We start from the raw sequence: 16,362 nt of genomic DNA on the forward strand, positions 1-16,362 counted from the left end.
CGCATGCTCCAGTCGCCCGCTGCCCGCCCCCTCCCCGGGTCCCGCCTCTTTCGCTCCCACTCCCCCCCCCGCCAGCCTCCCTCCGAGCTTGGCCCCTCCGGGCGCGCGGCCGACGTCCCGCGTGCGTGCCGGCGCCTGACTTCACTTCCGGCTAACGCGCTTCGCTTGCCCCCTGGCCCCGGATGGTGACTGGCGGTGGTGCTGCACCTCCCGGGACTGTCACTGAGCCGCTTCCCAGTGTGATTGTGCTGAGCGCAGGCCGGAAGATGGCGGCTGCGGCTGCGGCGGCCTCGGGCCCGGGCTGCTCCTCGGCGGCGGGGGCGGGAGCGGCCGGGGTCTCAGAGTGGCTGGTGCTGCGAGACGGCTGCATGCGCTGCGACGCCGATGGGTTGCACAGCCTTTCCTACCACCCGGCGCTCAACGCCATCCTGGCCGTCACCAGTCGCGGGACCATCAAAGTCATCGACGGCACCTCGGGGGCCACCCTGCAGGCCTCAGCGCTCAGCGGTGAGTGTGCGGCACGCCGGGCGGGGGCCGGGCCCGCCGCGGGAGGAGCCGGGCCCGCGGGATGCCGGGGAAGGAAGCCGCCCAGCCCTGGGGCTCTGCCTCCGGCCGGGGGGAAGCGGCGTGACTGGATTGGGGTGGCGGAGGGCAAGGCTGGGGGGTTCAGGCCTGCCTGTGAACCGAGGCCCGGAAGCTGGCGGAGGAGGACCGTGGGGCTTGGCTTTTTCAGCGGCTGCAGCTGGGAAGAAAAAAAGACTGGCGAGTCGGGGAGTGGTGGGAGTTGCCTTTCGGGCCTTGAGCGTCCGGTGTAGGTTGGTCCTCTGGGAGAGGTGAGGAGGCCTCGGAGCTCGGCACCTGAGAAGGCCAGGCCCCCGGGTCGGTTCTGGAGAAGGTGTCGCTGCTGATCAGGGAGCGAACGGGTCGCCCGGTTGGTCCCGACGTGAGAGCCTGGTGGCTGAAGGCGAGCGTCGGAGCCGGCATCTAAGCCATTCCCTCTGGTGGAGAGAAGCGGATAGTCGGCTGTTCGTAGGACCCGCAGGTGCAGGGATGTACAGTGGGCTTCGCGCCGGGGGTGGGGGTGGGGTGCGCCTGGAGTGGGGGTGGGGAGGGAAGTAGGCGGGTCGGCTGCCTGAACTCTTCGTCGACGACTTTAGGACTGTGGCGGACGCCATGGAAGACTAGACCTTGTGCCCTAGATCGGGGCTTCCAACTTCTACCCCCCAGTGATGAGAAACTCAGGCCCTTTGGTGTATGAAATATAGAGTCCTTTGGGTTCGTGATGAGATGCAACTTCATGCCCTCTCTCCTTGTTTTACCATAGCGAGCCGAAAGTTAGGATTCGGAGGTGTGTCTGAGTCTCGCCAGTGGAGGAGAGCACTTCTGGGTGGTGTAGACCTTGTTCCAGGAACGGGACTTTATGCATTCGGTGAACTCTCTGCATGCTGGAGTGGAGTGTTTCGGAATTGCCCTGGCTAAGTTGGGTTTGGCTGAGATGACCTTTCATTTGGGGTCAGATGATGTGTGGTTTAATTTAGAAGTTATAAGTTGAGATTGAAAAGTTAGTATATGAGTGAGACTCGTGCACAGAGGTATATATGACTGCGTTCAGACAAGTAAATTAGTTATGTGGCTTAACAATTCACTTATATTTTAACATACACAAATAAGGAAAGGTTATTCCAGTTTACTGTAATAAGGCACGTAAGAGTTAATAGCAATGTAGGGATAGAAGGATAAAATAAGAGGTTTAACTTTTGTCGATGTGAGAGTTGTGAAAGAAATGGAGTGTATATACCTACAGAATATAAACCTGGATCATATCTAAGATACGTCTAAGGGAGAGTTTTGAATTGTAGGCTTGTAATTTTTCTTTTCTTGGCTTAGGTAAAGGACAGGAGGGGTGTCCCGGATGTAACAATGAGTAGTAACTGCAATTTGGACGTTAACAACTTGTAACTATGTATGAGAGGGAGATACTAATTAGTAATTGGATATCTTCTTAAACTCACTTAAAATATTTCAAAAACAGAAAGGTATAAAGAATAAGATGAACAACCATGTATCCCTGATTCTGTTTACGAAATAAAACATTAGAAAGTTGAAGCCTCTTTTCTGTCTCTTGGATTGTATTCCTCCAGTCCTCCCTCCCCCATGAGCATTCTCCTTAATTTGGTTTTATTGTTGTCACACGTTTTTATGTTTTTCAGTATATGCCTGTATCTTTAAACAATATCTAATACTGTCTTTCATGTTTTTAAACTTTGACCAATTGGTATCATAGTATATGTATTTGAATTTTTTATAAAAAGCCATATTACTGGAAGTTTTAAAATGTTTTTGATAGAAAGGAGTCCAATGGGGTGTTTTTATGCTTGGAGCTTATGTTTGAGAAAAATAATGTGTGTTAGAGTTTGTTATAAATGGTTGAGGAAATTGGACATGTATTAATGTGTCTGTTATGAAAGGTGAGAAAATAGTCACTCTGGTGGTAGATTCCTAAAGGGGAAGGTTTTAGGATTTTAACACAAGATTAAAGGTACATGCATAGAACATCATTGATTTCGGATAACTTAGCTGGGATATGTTGGGGAAAAATTGTTAATTAGAAAAGTGTGGGATTGAATACAATTGCAGATGCCCACACATTGAAGTTTGAGTATGTGATTTAAAATACGTGGAATAGTTTATGGAAGACAAAAGGATTACAGGAAAGGTTTGAAAGTAACAATGAACAAAATCTGAAATATGTTCATTTATGAGAATTGCAGTTATTGATAATATTTACCAAAGGTTGTATAGAGTCTTATGTATGTCATCTATCAGGTGATTGGGGAGGGAATGCTGCATTTTTTGTCTTGCCTGGAATATGTATATTTTACATACTTATTTAGGAGGTTTGCTTTTAATGATTAATAGAGGGTGACAGTCCTATAAATAGAATGAGAAGAAGGTGCCACTAATGACCATGGTCCTAAGATGACCCCTCTTTCCAGTTAAAGGGGCAAGGAGCCCCTTTGTTTTATACCCCAGCAGAAATACATCTTTGTGTAAAGGGAAAAAGAGTGGGGTAACCATATAGAGTTTTATTGGGTGATAGAGTTGTGCGTCTTCTGAATGGGTTCAGGGGTTATGGGGTTATGGGTAGCTTATTAGAGTAGATTGGAAATTGAAGGATGGGAGCAGGACTTGTGTGTATATATATTCAATTGGGTAGCAAAGTTGGTGAATTTTTGACTATGCCTACTAGTATATATCTGTATCTGACATAAAATGTTTTTAAATACACTTTCATTAGATTAAGAGCTATCAGTATAACATAGGTTAAGCAAGTATTTGCTCCCTTTTAGCATTTAAGAGTTAAGAACTTGGAGTCTCTAGGCTGGTTACTTGGCCTGGCATTCTTTGACTTCCATGATTTGGCTTCTACCAGTCTCTCTAGTCTTGTCTTCCTATTTAGTTTTGTGAACTGGTTCATTTGATTTCCTTTCCTGACTCGGTGGTTTTGCTCTTTCTTGGAATGCACCAATTCCCTCCAGACATATCTTAGACATTTTTCAGGACCTAGAGCAGATCTTAACTTCCTGGTTCTTTTAGTCTGAAGTGATCCACTGAACCCCTATTTGCATATTGTCCTCTTAATGTCTATTTCAGTAATTTGGCAACTTACTGTTTTAGTATGTTTTCTGTCTTGAACTATTTAAATTCCATTTTATTTAGCTTTTCGCAAATATACGACGTCCGTTTAACTATATTTAAAACTCCTTGTGGGAAGGAACCTGTCCTCTTGTTTATATCATAACCCACCTCAGGATGCCCAGGACAAAATATTAATAACTATTTTTCAGTTGTGTATATAGGCTTAATGAGTATTTTAAATGGATGCTTTCTTACGTACTGCTAAATAAACACCTTGTTTTCCCTTTTTCTTTTTTTTAAAGATTTTATTTAATTGACAGAGAGAGACAGCGAGAGAGGGAACACAAGCGGGGGGAGTGAGAGAGAAGCAGGCTCCCTGCTGAGCAGGGAGCCCAGTGCGGGGGGGCTCCATCCCATCAGGCCCTGAGCTGAAGGCAGATGCTTAACGACTGAGCCACCCAGGCGCCCCTTCCCTTTCTTTTCTTAAATAGCTTTTATTTTTTAGAGCAGTTACAGGTTCATAGTAAAATTGAGCAGAAAGTCCAGAGTTCCTAGATACCTCCTGCTCCCTGTGCACACAAAACCTCCCTTCACTATCAATGTGTTTGTTACAGTCAATGAACGTGCATTAACACATCATTATCACCCAAGTCTGTGGTTGACATTAGTGTTCACTTTTGGTGTTGTACATTCTCTGGGTTCTGAAAAATGGATATATCATACAGAATGGTTACACTTTCATAAAAATCCTCTCTGTTTTGCCTGTTCACCTGTCCCTCTCCTATACCCCCCCTCCGCCCCCCCCCCCCCCCCCCCCCCCGCCGTCACTCCCTCATCTTTTGACTGTATAGTTTTTCCTTTTCTGGAATGTCATACAGTTGGAATTATATAGTAGGCTTTTCAGTTTGGCTTCTTTCACTTAGGAATATGCATTTAAGTTCTTCCATGTCTTTTCATGGTTTGGTAGCTCATTTGCTTTTTAGCATTGAATAATATTCCATTGTCTGGATGGACCACAGTTCATTTGCACATTAACCTACTGAAGGACATCTTGGTTGCTTCCAGGTTGGGGCAGTTATGAATAAAGCTGCTATAAATATTTGTATGCAGGTTTTTGTGTGGACTTGAGTTTTTAGTTCATTTGGGTAAGTAGCAAGGAGCACGAATGTCAGATCGTGTGTTAGGATTATGTTTAGTTTTATAAGAAACTGCCAAACTGTTTTCCAAAGCAGCTGTGCTCTTGTTTTCCCAGTGGTAGTGAATGAGAGTTCCTGTTGCTCCACATCCTTCTCAGCATTTGATGTTTTTTGGTTTTGGATTGTGGCCATTCTAATAGGCGTGTAGTGGTATCTCATTGTTTTATTTTGCAATTCCCTGATGACATATGAGCTGAACATCTTTTCTTAGGCTAATTTGTGCACTTTGGATTTTAAAAATCAAAATAGCTCTACATACACCACTTGACCATATTGTTTATATTCCTAGGTATGTTCCTCTCTTTAGCTGTAGTTCTTACAATTTAGCGTAATAGGAAGGAGCGTGGTTTTGGAGACACTTGGCTTAGGTTAAGATCCCAATTTCTGCTTTCCCTCACCTCCCAATTTAACTGTGTAACCTTGACTAACTTACTTCACATTTCTGTTCCAGTTTCCCCATTACAAAATGGGGATGATAATTGTCCTAATTGTGAGCGTTAATACACGGAAAGTTCTTAGAACAGTGTGTTTACTGTTCAAAAATATTTCTTCTATTTACTTGTAAATCTTTGTAGATACTCTTTTTTTCTTTTTTTCTTAAGCCTTTTTGATATTCTATGTTAAATCTTTTGAACTTCACCCTAAATTTCAACTTAGGAATTTTTCCTATTTACCACCTTTTATCATCCAGCAAAATCCATCTAGTTTTTGCTTTGATGTAAGAGTAAGGTACTATTAATTTTTTCAGTTTGTCTGTCCTTCCTTCCTTCCTTCCTTTTTAATTTAAGTGATCGCTACACCCAACATGGGGCTTGAACTCATGGCCCTGAGATCAAGAGTCAGATGCTCTATTGACGGAGGCAGCCAGGCACGCCTGTTCAGTATTTTCTTGTTTAATTACTGATGGTGTTTTCTCTTGATTTCTGAAATAGTGCCCTCCTCCCCTAAATGTAGAACATTGTGTATTGTTTGCTTTTTTGATAAACTTTTTTGAGGGCATGTGGAAAAGAATGGGTGTTTCTATTTTAGGTATTCCTGAATTTTGAATTTTAGCTCGCTTACTAACTCACTCTCTAAACTTCCTGAACTTCAGCTTCCTCATTTGTAAATTAAGGTTAACATTTAATAGAATGGTTGTGTAGATTAAGTGGTAAACGCGTTTAAAGTGCCTGATGCTGCTTGGCATATGTACACAGTGAATGTCAGTTTTCTTAAGCCTCATGGGTGCTTGCTATTGCCTTGTTCCTCACTATTACTTTGAAAAAAGTTCACTGACTTAGTGTTTATATGCAGAGGACAGAGAGATATCGTTGAAATGTACATGGAAATGTAAATGTTCGTGACAAATATTACCTATTTGGATAAACGTCTTTCAGCATATTGGCATGGCTGAATGTCAGAATGAAGTTAAGACTGTTGTATTACTAGTTCTGTGTATACACGGATTGTTCATGTGGTATATGTACATAAGTAACTGAAGATGTATGTGTGTGGGTATTAATCAGTAGATGTTGTAGCATATGTGTAAAAGGAAATCATGTCTATTCGTTTCTGAAGTGGGTTCCAGATTTCTGTCACTGTGAGGAAACTCCAAAGCTGCTCAGTATTTTTAGACAAATAATCTAGTTTCACATTTCTTTGTGAATATTTCCCTTTGACGTTGAGTCTGATTTGATTTGAGAAATTTGCATGATGGTCATAAGTGAGAAAAAGATCACTGTACTCCAGTTGCAGTGGAGTTCAGATTGGGTAATTTTTACTTCTTTATTTTTTGTTTGATATGAGCTTCTTGTTCAGACTTAAAGCCCAGAGCTGCTTCCTTCAAGAAGTCTTGGAGCATAGAAGACTAGTTAGGTTAGCCTGCATATTTCTCAAGAAATATTTTTTGGGATAAAACTCATACTTATTATCAATTTGTTAGAGGTGGAAAATATTTGTTTACTACTTCCGAATCAGGCATGCATTAATTTGGATAAAATGTAAAATTTTGTAGGTCTCGGTTTTGGAAGTTGTAAATGATTCAGACCACTTCTATTTCCTGACTTACCTTGGTTCAGGCAGCCTTCCTAGTCTCAGTTATTCTTTTTTTTTTTTTTTAAGATTTTATTTATTTATTTGACAGAGAGAGACACAGCCAGAGAGGGAACACCAGCAGGGGGGGTGGGAGAGGGAAAAGCAGGCTTCCAATTGAGCGGGGAGCCCGACACGGGGGCTTGATCCCAGGACCCTGGGATCATGACCTGAGCCGAAGGCAGATGCTTAATGACTGAGCCACTCAGGCGCCCCTCAGTTATTCTTTTATGAAAGATAATAAACACAGTATAGAGTTGGGATTTCAGTAGCCCTAGAAGATAGTTGTCTCCTAAATGCCTCTGAGTTTGTTGTTTTTTTTTTTAAGATTTTATTTATTTGACGGGGAGAGAGAGAGAGCGCGTGCGCGCGTGCGCGCATGCGCACGCACAAGCAGGGGGAGAGGCAGGCAAAGGGAGGGAGAAGCAGGCTCCCTGCTCAGCAGGGATGTGGGGCTCCATTCCAGGACCCCGGGATCATGACCTGAGCCAAAGGCAGACGCTTAACTGACTGAGCCACCCAGGCGCCCCTGCATCTGAGTTCTTTATAAAAACTTAATTGGGCAAATCTCTTTGTGGGCTGAGTACAAACTTTATGTTGTAGTTGACTGATTTTAGTAATGCTACATGATGACCTGCCTTATGTCAAAGACCTGCTGTTTTATTTTACTTATTTCTTAAGATTTATTTGAAGTGGGGGGGAAGGGGCAGAAGGAAAGGGAGAGTCTTTTTTTTTAAGATTTTTTTTTGATTTATTTATTAGAGAGAATGATACAGAGAGAGCATGAGAGTGGGGAGAGTCAAAAGGAGAAGCAGACTCCCTGCTGAGCAGGGAGCCTGATGTGGGGCTCAATCCCGGGACTCCAGGATCACGACCTGAGCCGAAGGCAGTCGCTTAAACAACTGAGCCACCCAGGTGCCCCGGAGAGAGTCTTAAACAGACTGTGCGCTGAGCATGGAGCCGGGCTCTGTCTCATGACCCTGAGATCATGACCTGAGCTGAAACCGAGAGTCGAATGCTTAACCTAGGCACCCCTTAAGATTTTATTTTATTTTATTTATTTTCATTTTTATTTTTTTTAAAGATTTTATTTATTTGACAGAGAGAGAGACACAGCGAGAGAGGGAACACAAGCAGGGGGAGTGGGAGAGGGAGAAGCAGGCTTCCCGCGGAGCAGGGAGCCGGATGCGGGGCTTGATTCCAGGGCCCCGGGATCATGACCCGAGCCAAAGGCAGACGCTCAACGACTGAGCCACTCAGGCACCCCAAGATTTTATTTTTAAGTAATCTCTATACCCAGCATGGAGCTTGAACTCACAACCGTGAGTTCAACCGCATGCTCTACCAACTGAGCCAGCCAGGTGCCCCAATTAGCTGTTTTATTAGCAAAACATTTTTTTTAAGATTTTTTATTTATTTATTTGATAGAGAGAGAAAATGAGGCAGAGCACGAGAGGGAAGAGGGTCAGAGGGAGAAGCAGACTCCCCGTTGAGCAGGGAGCCCTATGCGGGACTCAATCCCAAGACTCCAGGATCATGACCTGAGCCGAAGGCAGTCGCCCAACCAGCTGAGCCACCCAGGTACCCTATTAGCAAAAAATTTCCCACAATTAAGTAGAGTGCATTTATATTAAAATTAAAAATATTGTGCTGTTTTTAAGATCCTCCAAATTTATCCTTTTTTTTTTTTTTTTTTTTACATTTACCTCGGAAGTTTTCCTGACTATTATCTGTTCAAAGATGGTTTTGCTCTAGCAAGAATTTGTCTTAGTCTTATAGTAGTTTTTAGACTTACTGAGAGTCACTATAAGAGGTCATCTTCTGGAGCCTAAGAGTTTGGGCTTAAATCTTGGTTCTATTTGATTTTTTTTTTTAAGAGTTTATCTATTTATCTGACACAGAGAGACACAGCGAGAGAGGGAACACAAGCAGGGGGAGTGAGAGAGGGAGAAGCAGGCTTCCCGCGGAGGAGGGATCCTGATGTGGGGCTCGATCCCAGGCCCCTGGGATCATGACCTGAGCCCAAGGCAGACGCCCAATGACTGAGCCACCCAGGCGCCCCATTGGTTCTATTTGATCTTGAAGTTCATCCCATAAAATGAGGATAATAATAGTGTCTACCCCATAAGGTGGTTGTATATGTATGTACTCTATATAAGTATTTTTTATTGTGTTTTTATTCTTTTGGTAGTAGTGGCTATTTAAATATAGTAGACTTTCTGCTACAGATATTTTGTTGAAATGGCAGTATTCTTCCAGTTTTCCATGTATGTGGAAATGTGACTGGGGGAAATCTAATGGACATAATTATAATAACTTTTGTATTATAGGAGAAATATAAACTCTGTAAGTTAATTGATTTTGGACTTGAAATTGTTAAAAGAGCACGGTAATATGAAGAGCTAGTTGATTCGTATTTATACATTTATTGAACATATGCTAGATATGGGGGCACAAAATAATTAAGGCAACATTTTGGTCTTTGAATGCATGCTTGGTGATGTGTTTAGGTAAATCATTTTAGCGTAATGTTATAAGTACTATTATATAGATATGCAGAATGCCGTGTGAGTACAGAGGAGGTAGTTTCTTCAACCTGAGGGTAATAGAGAAGACCTCTCAAAGGAGGTTGTTTTTATGATTCATTTTGAAAGATGAGATAGTGAGAGGGAATGTTATAGGGATCGTCATCTTAAGCTAGGGTACTTGCTTGTGTGGAGACATTTTGATCTTTCAAAACGTGGTGAATTCAAGGAACAGAGAGAAGTTTTTGAAGGAAACCAGTTGGAGTTTAGGATGTGTGAGGGGATGGTTAGAGTTGAAGCTGAGAGAGAGGCAAAGACAAGATCATAATATGTTTTGTTAAGAAATCTGACTTGAGGGGTGCCTGGGTGGCTCAGTTACTTAAGTGTCTGCCTTCACCTCAGGTCATGGTTCCAGGGTCCTGGGATCAAGCCTGCATTGGGCTCCTGCTCAGCAGGGGGTCTGCTTCTCCCTCTCCCTCTGCTGCTCCCCCTGCTTGTGTGTGAGTGCTCCCTGTCTCTCTCTCTCTCTCACAAATAAATAAAATCTTAGAAAAAAATTTTGACTTGATATCAATGGTAGGGAGCCATTGTAGGTTATTACATGATCAAATTTGTTTTTAGAGAGGTTTGAAACTAATGCCCAGGTGTGAGAAGTGATGAGAGCTTTGTGTAAGTTAGTTTGAAAGGTAGGAACCATAATTTTTGGTGAATGTGGGGATGAGAGAGATGGATAAGGTGAAAAGTACTCATGCATGGGTTCCCAATTTTGGTAACTGGGTGAATGGTATTTATTAATTGAAATAAGTAATACAAGAAGGTGTGGTGAGTGGTTTTTGTTGGAGAAGGTTGGGAGCAAGAGGGAGATAGTGATGTTGGTTGTGTTAATTTTGAGGTTCTTGAAGGACATCCAAGTAGTTATCTCCAGAAGGCTTTGGGAATTCAGAGTTGAGCTTGAGGATTTGGGAACACAGATTAGGAAAATTGGCAATTAGAGAGAAAGCTGAGCCTAGTGATTAAGGATATTGGTTCTGGAGCCAGACTGCATTTCAGTCCATGATTCACCACTTATTATCTGTGCCCTTAGGTAAGATGCTTAACCTCTCTCTGCACACCTAACTCATTGGGTTATTGGAAAGATTAAATAAACTGATACATGTAGGTACTGCTTAATCCACCGTAAGCGTGCGATAAGTGTTACTTTTGGATTGGTGTTAATTATATAGTTCAATTCAACAAGTGTTTGTCTGCCATATGGGGATAGTAAGATTAATTTAAAATCCCCCCTGCCTCCCAATGAAAGCTTTTAGAAGAGGTGACACCTTGGCTCCTGAAAGAAGAGGAGTTAGCCAGGTGGAGGGAACAGCATGAGCAAGAGCAGAGGCATGAAGCAGGTAGTATTTGTTACAGGCATGTTGGTATTGGAGTGCAGAGCTCAAGGATGGGCGTGATGAGATAGCCTGAGGATCTTGGGTTTGGTCCCTCTGACCTTGGCTACCATATTTTTCAGTGCAAGAACTCCTAGTTTCAGGTAAAAAAATTTAGGGACCTGTTATTACAGGAGCTGTGTTTTTAGTGTCAGTTGAAAAAATACTGCCCAAGGCTACTATTTTGAAGTAATTTTTATTTTAGACTTATTACTGCATAATTTGAAAAATACTACAACACAGGGCGCCTGGGTGGCTCAATCAGTTAAACCTCTGACTCGGTTTTGGCTCAGGTTATGATCTCATGGGTTGTGAGATTGAGCCTCATGCCGGGTTCCTGCTGAGCGGAGAGTGTGCTTGAAAATTCTCTCCCTCTGCCCCTCCCCCCACTTGCATGCCCACGTGCGATCTCTCACTCTTCGTCTAAAATAAATAAATACAACTTTAGAAAACCCACTACAACAAAGATACTTTGGCCTTTCCTCCCTCCTGGTTTAGCTTTGAGATTTTTCCAGGGGAAATGATTCTGTTAAGGCTCTTCCATCTGCCCTCCAACTTCAAAATTTTTCTGTTATTATCTCCTAACTTGTTCTTTTTGTCTTTGTGGGTTTGTTTAATGCCCTCTTTATTTCTTTACTGTCTTTTTAGTGAGACTTGGAAGGGAGCAGAAGTAAACGTGCACCCATTATAACCTTGTTGTTTGGCACTTTGTACTTGTAACCATACTTAAGTTGTTGAAAATTTGGTACTTTGTCTTTAGCAGTGTTGGCTGTAGCTACAGACAGATGACTATAAACAATAGTAGATTTCTGTAATATAGTTTGTAAGAACAGTAGGGAATGGGCAGGAGGACCTTTCTGATATGTGCATTATACTGCCCAAGGCCTTTGGCAAGATAACTTCTCAGAGTTAACATCTTTAAAATGGGCTAGTAATTCTCTTTTTTTAAAATTTATTTTTATTTACTTATTTATTTTACAATTTTTTTTTTTTTTGTAAAGTAGGCTCCACGTCCACTGTGGGGTTTGAACTCACGACCCTGAGATCAAGAGATGAATGCTCTGGGGCGCCTGGGTGGCTCAGTCGGTTAAGGATCTGCTTTTGGCTCAGGTCATGATCCCCGGGTCCTGGGATCCAGCCCTGAGTCAGGCTCCCTCTTCAGCGGGGAGTGTGCTTCTCCCTCTTCCTCTGTCTCTCTCTCCGGTTTGTGCTCTTTCTCTCCCTCAGATGAATAAATAAAATCTTAAAAAAAAAAAAGAAAAAGAATGCTCTACTAAGTGGTAATTTTGCCCAGACTACTTCACCATCTTATAATGAATGCAGAGTCTTTGTAAACTGTAGCACCTCAAATGTGAAGGAAACAAAAAAGTTAAAACTCCTGGGGGGCGCCTGGGTGGCTCAGTCAATTAAGTGTCTGCCTTTGGCTCAGGTCATGATCCCAGGGTCCTGGGATCTGGGATCAAGTCCCTTGTCAGGCTCCCTGCTCAGCGGGGAGTCTCTCTCTCCCCTTTCCTTCCGTTTGTGCTCGCTCTCCCTGTCAAATAAATAAATAAAATCTTAAAAAAAAAAAAAAGACAAACTCCTTGGGTATAAAAACAGAGATAACAGATATAAATAACAAAAAGAATAAAGTAATTGCTATATAGAATAGCTTGTGACAAGGGTGGTGCTCCTAAAAGGAAGTAATTGTGGTCTCATTTGAGTATTTAAATCAGGAATGTATTTTAGGGGAGATAAATATTATGCTTACTCTTTAGGGGAAATGATAGAAGTGTTAGAATGGGGCAGATAGGAATGTTTTCTTTGAGATTTATTGTGGGTGCCAAGAATTTAAGTTATGATTTAAGTTCATGATTTGTTTCTGTACTTAGATTTATGAAGTAGGAGAGAAGTAAGACTGGGGAGATGCATAGAGCAGTGGGTTCTCAGCCTTGGCTGCTCATTAGAATCATCAGGGGAACTTTAAAAAAATATTCTGCTTGGGGGATGCCTGGGTGGCTCAGTCATTTAGCGTCTGCCTTCGGCTGAGGTCATGATCCCAGAGTCCTGGGATCGAGTCCCACATCAGACTCCTTGCTCAGTGAGGAGCCTGCTTCTCCCTCTCCCTCTGCTGCTCCCCCTGCTTGTGCACTCTCTCTCTCTCTCTCTCTCTCTCTGACAAATAAATAAATAAAAATCTTAAAAAAAAAATTCTGCTTGGGTCCCAGTATTTTTTCTTTTTTTAGATTTTATTTATTTATTTGAGACACAGAGAAGGCACCCACACACACGTAGGGGAGGGAGGAGAGCAGAGGTAGAGGGAGAGAGAGAATCTGAAGCAGACTCCGTGTTGAGCAAGGAGCCTCACATGGTGAGGGGCTCTGTCTCATGATTCTGAGGTCATGATCTGAGCCAAAATCAAGAGTCAGATGCTTAACTGACAGCCACCAGGCACTCTTTGGGTCCCGGAATTCTGACTTAAGTGGTCTGGAGTCGAGCCCAGGCCTGCTTTTTTTTTTTTTAAAAGAATGCCAGGTGATTCTAATGTGCACCTAGGTTTAGAGGTTCAAACTTAATGAGTAAGTTTGTTTGATAAGCTTGGGATAAATGAGAGACAGATTTCATTTGAATTGAATAGTATTCTATTTAGCCTTAATTTTTTGGTTAAGAAAAACCTCCCAAGTTAGTTTGTCTGCTACTAAAATCTCCCTCGTTGTGTTTTAAATTGTATTTAGTGATTATATAATGAAATATGCTTGTAAGCAGCAGGGATGTATCAAGGACCAAATTTCTCTTGGTTTCTATTTTGTCTTTCTCTGCTGTAATTCAGTTTTGGTTGATTTTTGAACCTGCTAAGTGCTCTGATACTGGTTGACCAAAATACCCCTATAGCCAAGGACAGTGACCTCATACTGGGGGCAGGAGTAAGGTAGGGGAAAATGGGGCTATGAAGGGTAGAGATGGCTGGGGTTATCTGTACCAGTTCAACTAGTTTCATGCCTGAACTGTCTTTGTTTCACGTTGTGTTAACAAACAAAACTGAGAATATTGTATTTTACCACATTATAGTTTAGTTTTAATATATTAAAAAGTTCTTCAAAACCATAGAAAATGATTCATTTATTCAAAAACATTTATTGTGTGTCAAGCACTGGTAATACACTAGTTAACAAAGTCCTTGCTTTGCTAGAGCTCATGGTTTAGTGGGAAGAGATATATTTCACACACACTGTACCAAGTAGTGATAAATGCCGTAAGAAATTAGAGCTGGTACAAGATGGTAATGGGCAAATTTGTGCTATGAGGCGGTCTGGGAGGGTCTCTCCGAAGTGGCCCTTGAGCAAAGATCCCAGTGATGTGAGGAAGCAGCAGGGCAGATATCTAGGGAAGTTTTCTGTTGGCCTGTTACTGTAGTATGCAAAAACAGCTAGACGGATTTTCAGCATATTTGGATGGAATTTGACTTGGACTGACTTAAAATTTAGGCTATGTGAGGAATGATAAAGGGTCTGTGACTACTATTCTGGATATATGTGCCTTCTGTATTCATCAGAGAACAGTAGTTTCAAATATGAGCTCCAAATAGAAATTCATGGGGTGTGTCCTCCATATTATAGAATTGTTTTAATTTATAGCTGAGTTCCTTCTCACATGGACAGCTTTGTATAGCAACAGGAATTTGTATATAGATGGTTAGGGTTATCTTGAGCAATATTAGATAGAGAAAGCAGCTCCCAAATTTTGCTTAATTATAGCCAGCTCAGAATTCTGAAGGAAGAATGGAACTATTGTATCCCAAGGTGATTGGGAGATTTAACTGTAACATATTGAATAATATATGTTGAAATAGTTCCCAAAATTTCTTGCAGGGAGTAGGTCTTTAACGATTGAGTCCCATCCCTGGAAACTTCAGTGATGATTATGTTCTTAAAACTTTCTCAGTTGTTATCAGGTACTTAAGATTAGAGTAAAATAGGTGGTTTGGTGGAACTTTTGGATAAAGTGGGTAGAGAGAATTGGAACTTGGAACTCTTTCTCTGTCTCTTTTTTTTAAAGATTTTATTTTTTAAGTAATCTTTATACCCAAGGCGGGGCTTGAACTCACAACCCTGAGATCAAGAGCTACATGCTCCACTAACTGAGCCAGCCAGGCGCCCTGGAACTTGGAATTCTTAATTCCAGTAAGTCTGTATCTTTTGGAGACCCACTCTCATGCCTAGGTAGATGTTGATTCTCTTATTTGGAATAAGACTATCACTGCTTTGCATTTCGTCCATTTGTTACCCTTTTTTCATGGCCTAGCGCCTGAACTTTCCCAAACTTTCTTTGCTTTGCACTGACTTTAGTTTTACAGGAATACTTGCCTTGGGTTTGAATAATATAGTGTACTAACAACTTTTGTTAAGTTACTTTAATTATATTTTAAAATCATTGTAAGAACATTAATTTTATACCCCCTTTATTGACCTTGATGTTTTTATATACTGTGTTTTAGTAGAGTATTTTAAGCATTGAACTCTGATGTTATCTCTGTGGAAATGGAATTTTACAGTGTGTCCTGTCAGTTTGCAAAGATAATGTAATTCAGATAATATTTTTGCAAGTTTTGTAGGGTTGTACATGGATAGTGCCTTGATAAAGAATTGACTATTTCTTGAAGTGGGTATTAGGATTAAATGATTTTAAAAAACACAGTTTCCTACCTTTGTAAATTTCCATTTATTATAAGACATCAAGTAGACTAAGGAAAAGAGTAGTCACCTATGATTTTGTTACTTAGGGATGGCCATTGTTAGCATTTTGGTGTGTAACAATTTCTTTTTGCTTTTTTCTATTGTTTGATATATTTTTTAAGGAAGTTTTTAAAGTTTTTATTTATTTGAGAGAGAGCAGGGCTCCATCCCAGGACCTTGAGTTCATGACCTGAGCTGAAGGTAACACCTAACCGACTGAGCCACCCAGGTGCCCCATTGTTTAATATATTTTTATAGAATTTGGATTGCAGTGATATTTTATAAACTATTTCCCTCCCTTTACTTAGTTAATAGCATATTATAGATATTTTCCCATTTTTTCTTCTATAATATTTTAAAATTTTAATACTCTACAATAAGATAGCCTATTTTTTGTGTATTACCAATACATGCATAGATTCATGTAACTGCCACTACAATTAGGATACAGTTTCAACACCTGTGCTGTTTCCTTTATAGTCTACCCCTCCCCCATCCTGTTCCCCTCCAACCTTTGGCAATCAAGTTTTCCATACTATTTGTCTTTTCTAGAATGTCCTAGAAATGGAATCCTACAGTATGTAACCTTTTGATAATGACTTTTTGCAGTTAGCATAATGTCTGAGATTCACTCAAGTTGTTACATGTATCATGTATCAGTAGTTCTTTTTTTTTTTTAATACATAAACAGTATTTCATTGTATGGATGTGTCACCATTTTTTAGTCAATCACTCACTGAAGGACACTTGGGTGTTTTCAGCTTTGGTGATTATGGATAGAGCTACTATAAATGTT

At 41.4% G+C, this 16,362-nt stretch overlaps 1 protein-coding gene across 10 annotated transcripts in view; it reads left to right on the forward strand.

Annotated features, from left to right (window-relative positions):
• Positions 1–158: 158 nt before the first annotated feature.
• Positions 159–16,362, forward strand: part of BIRC6 (baculoviral IAP repeat containing 6) — a 229,460-nt gene continuing 213,256 nt past the window's right edge. For 7 of the 10 annotated variants that reach the window (XM_027620739.2, XM_027620742.2, XM_027620746.2 and 4 more), the window contains exon 1: positions 159–507. In XM_027620739.2, coding sequence (XP_027476540.2) covers positions 183–507 — 325 coding nt within the window. In that variant the 5' untranslated portion in view covers positions 159–182. The remainder of the gene's footprint in view (positions 508–16,362) is intronic. The other 3 variants (XM_027620743.2, XM_027620744.2, XM_027620745.2) reach the window with 1 other exon arrangement.

This window comes from Zalophus californianus, chromosome 8 (genome assembly GCF_009762305.2).
Source record: "Zalophus californianus isolate mZalCal1 chromosome 8, mZalCal1.pri.v2, whole genome shotgun sequence".
NCBI lineage: Eukaryota > Metazoa > Chordata > Mammalia > Carnivora > Otariidae > Zalophus > Zalophus californianus.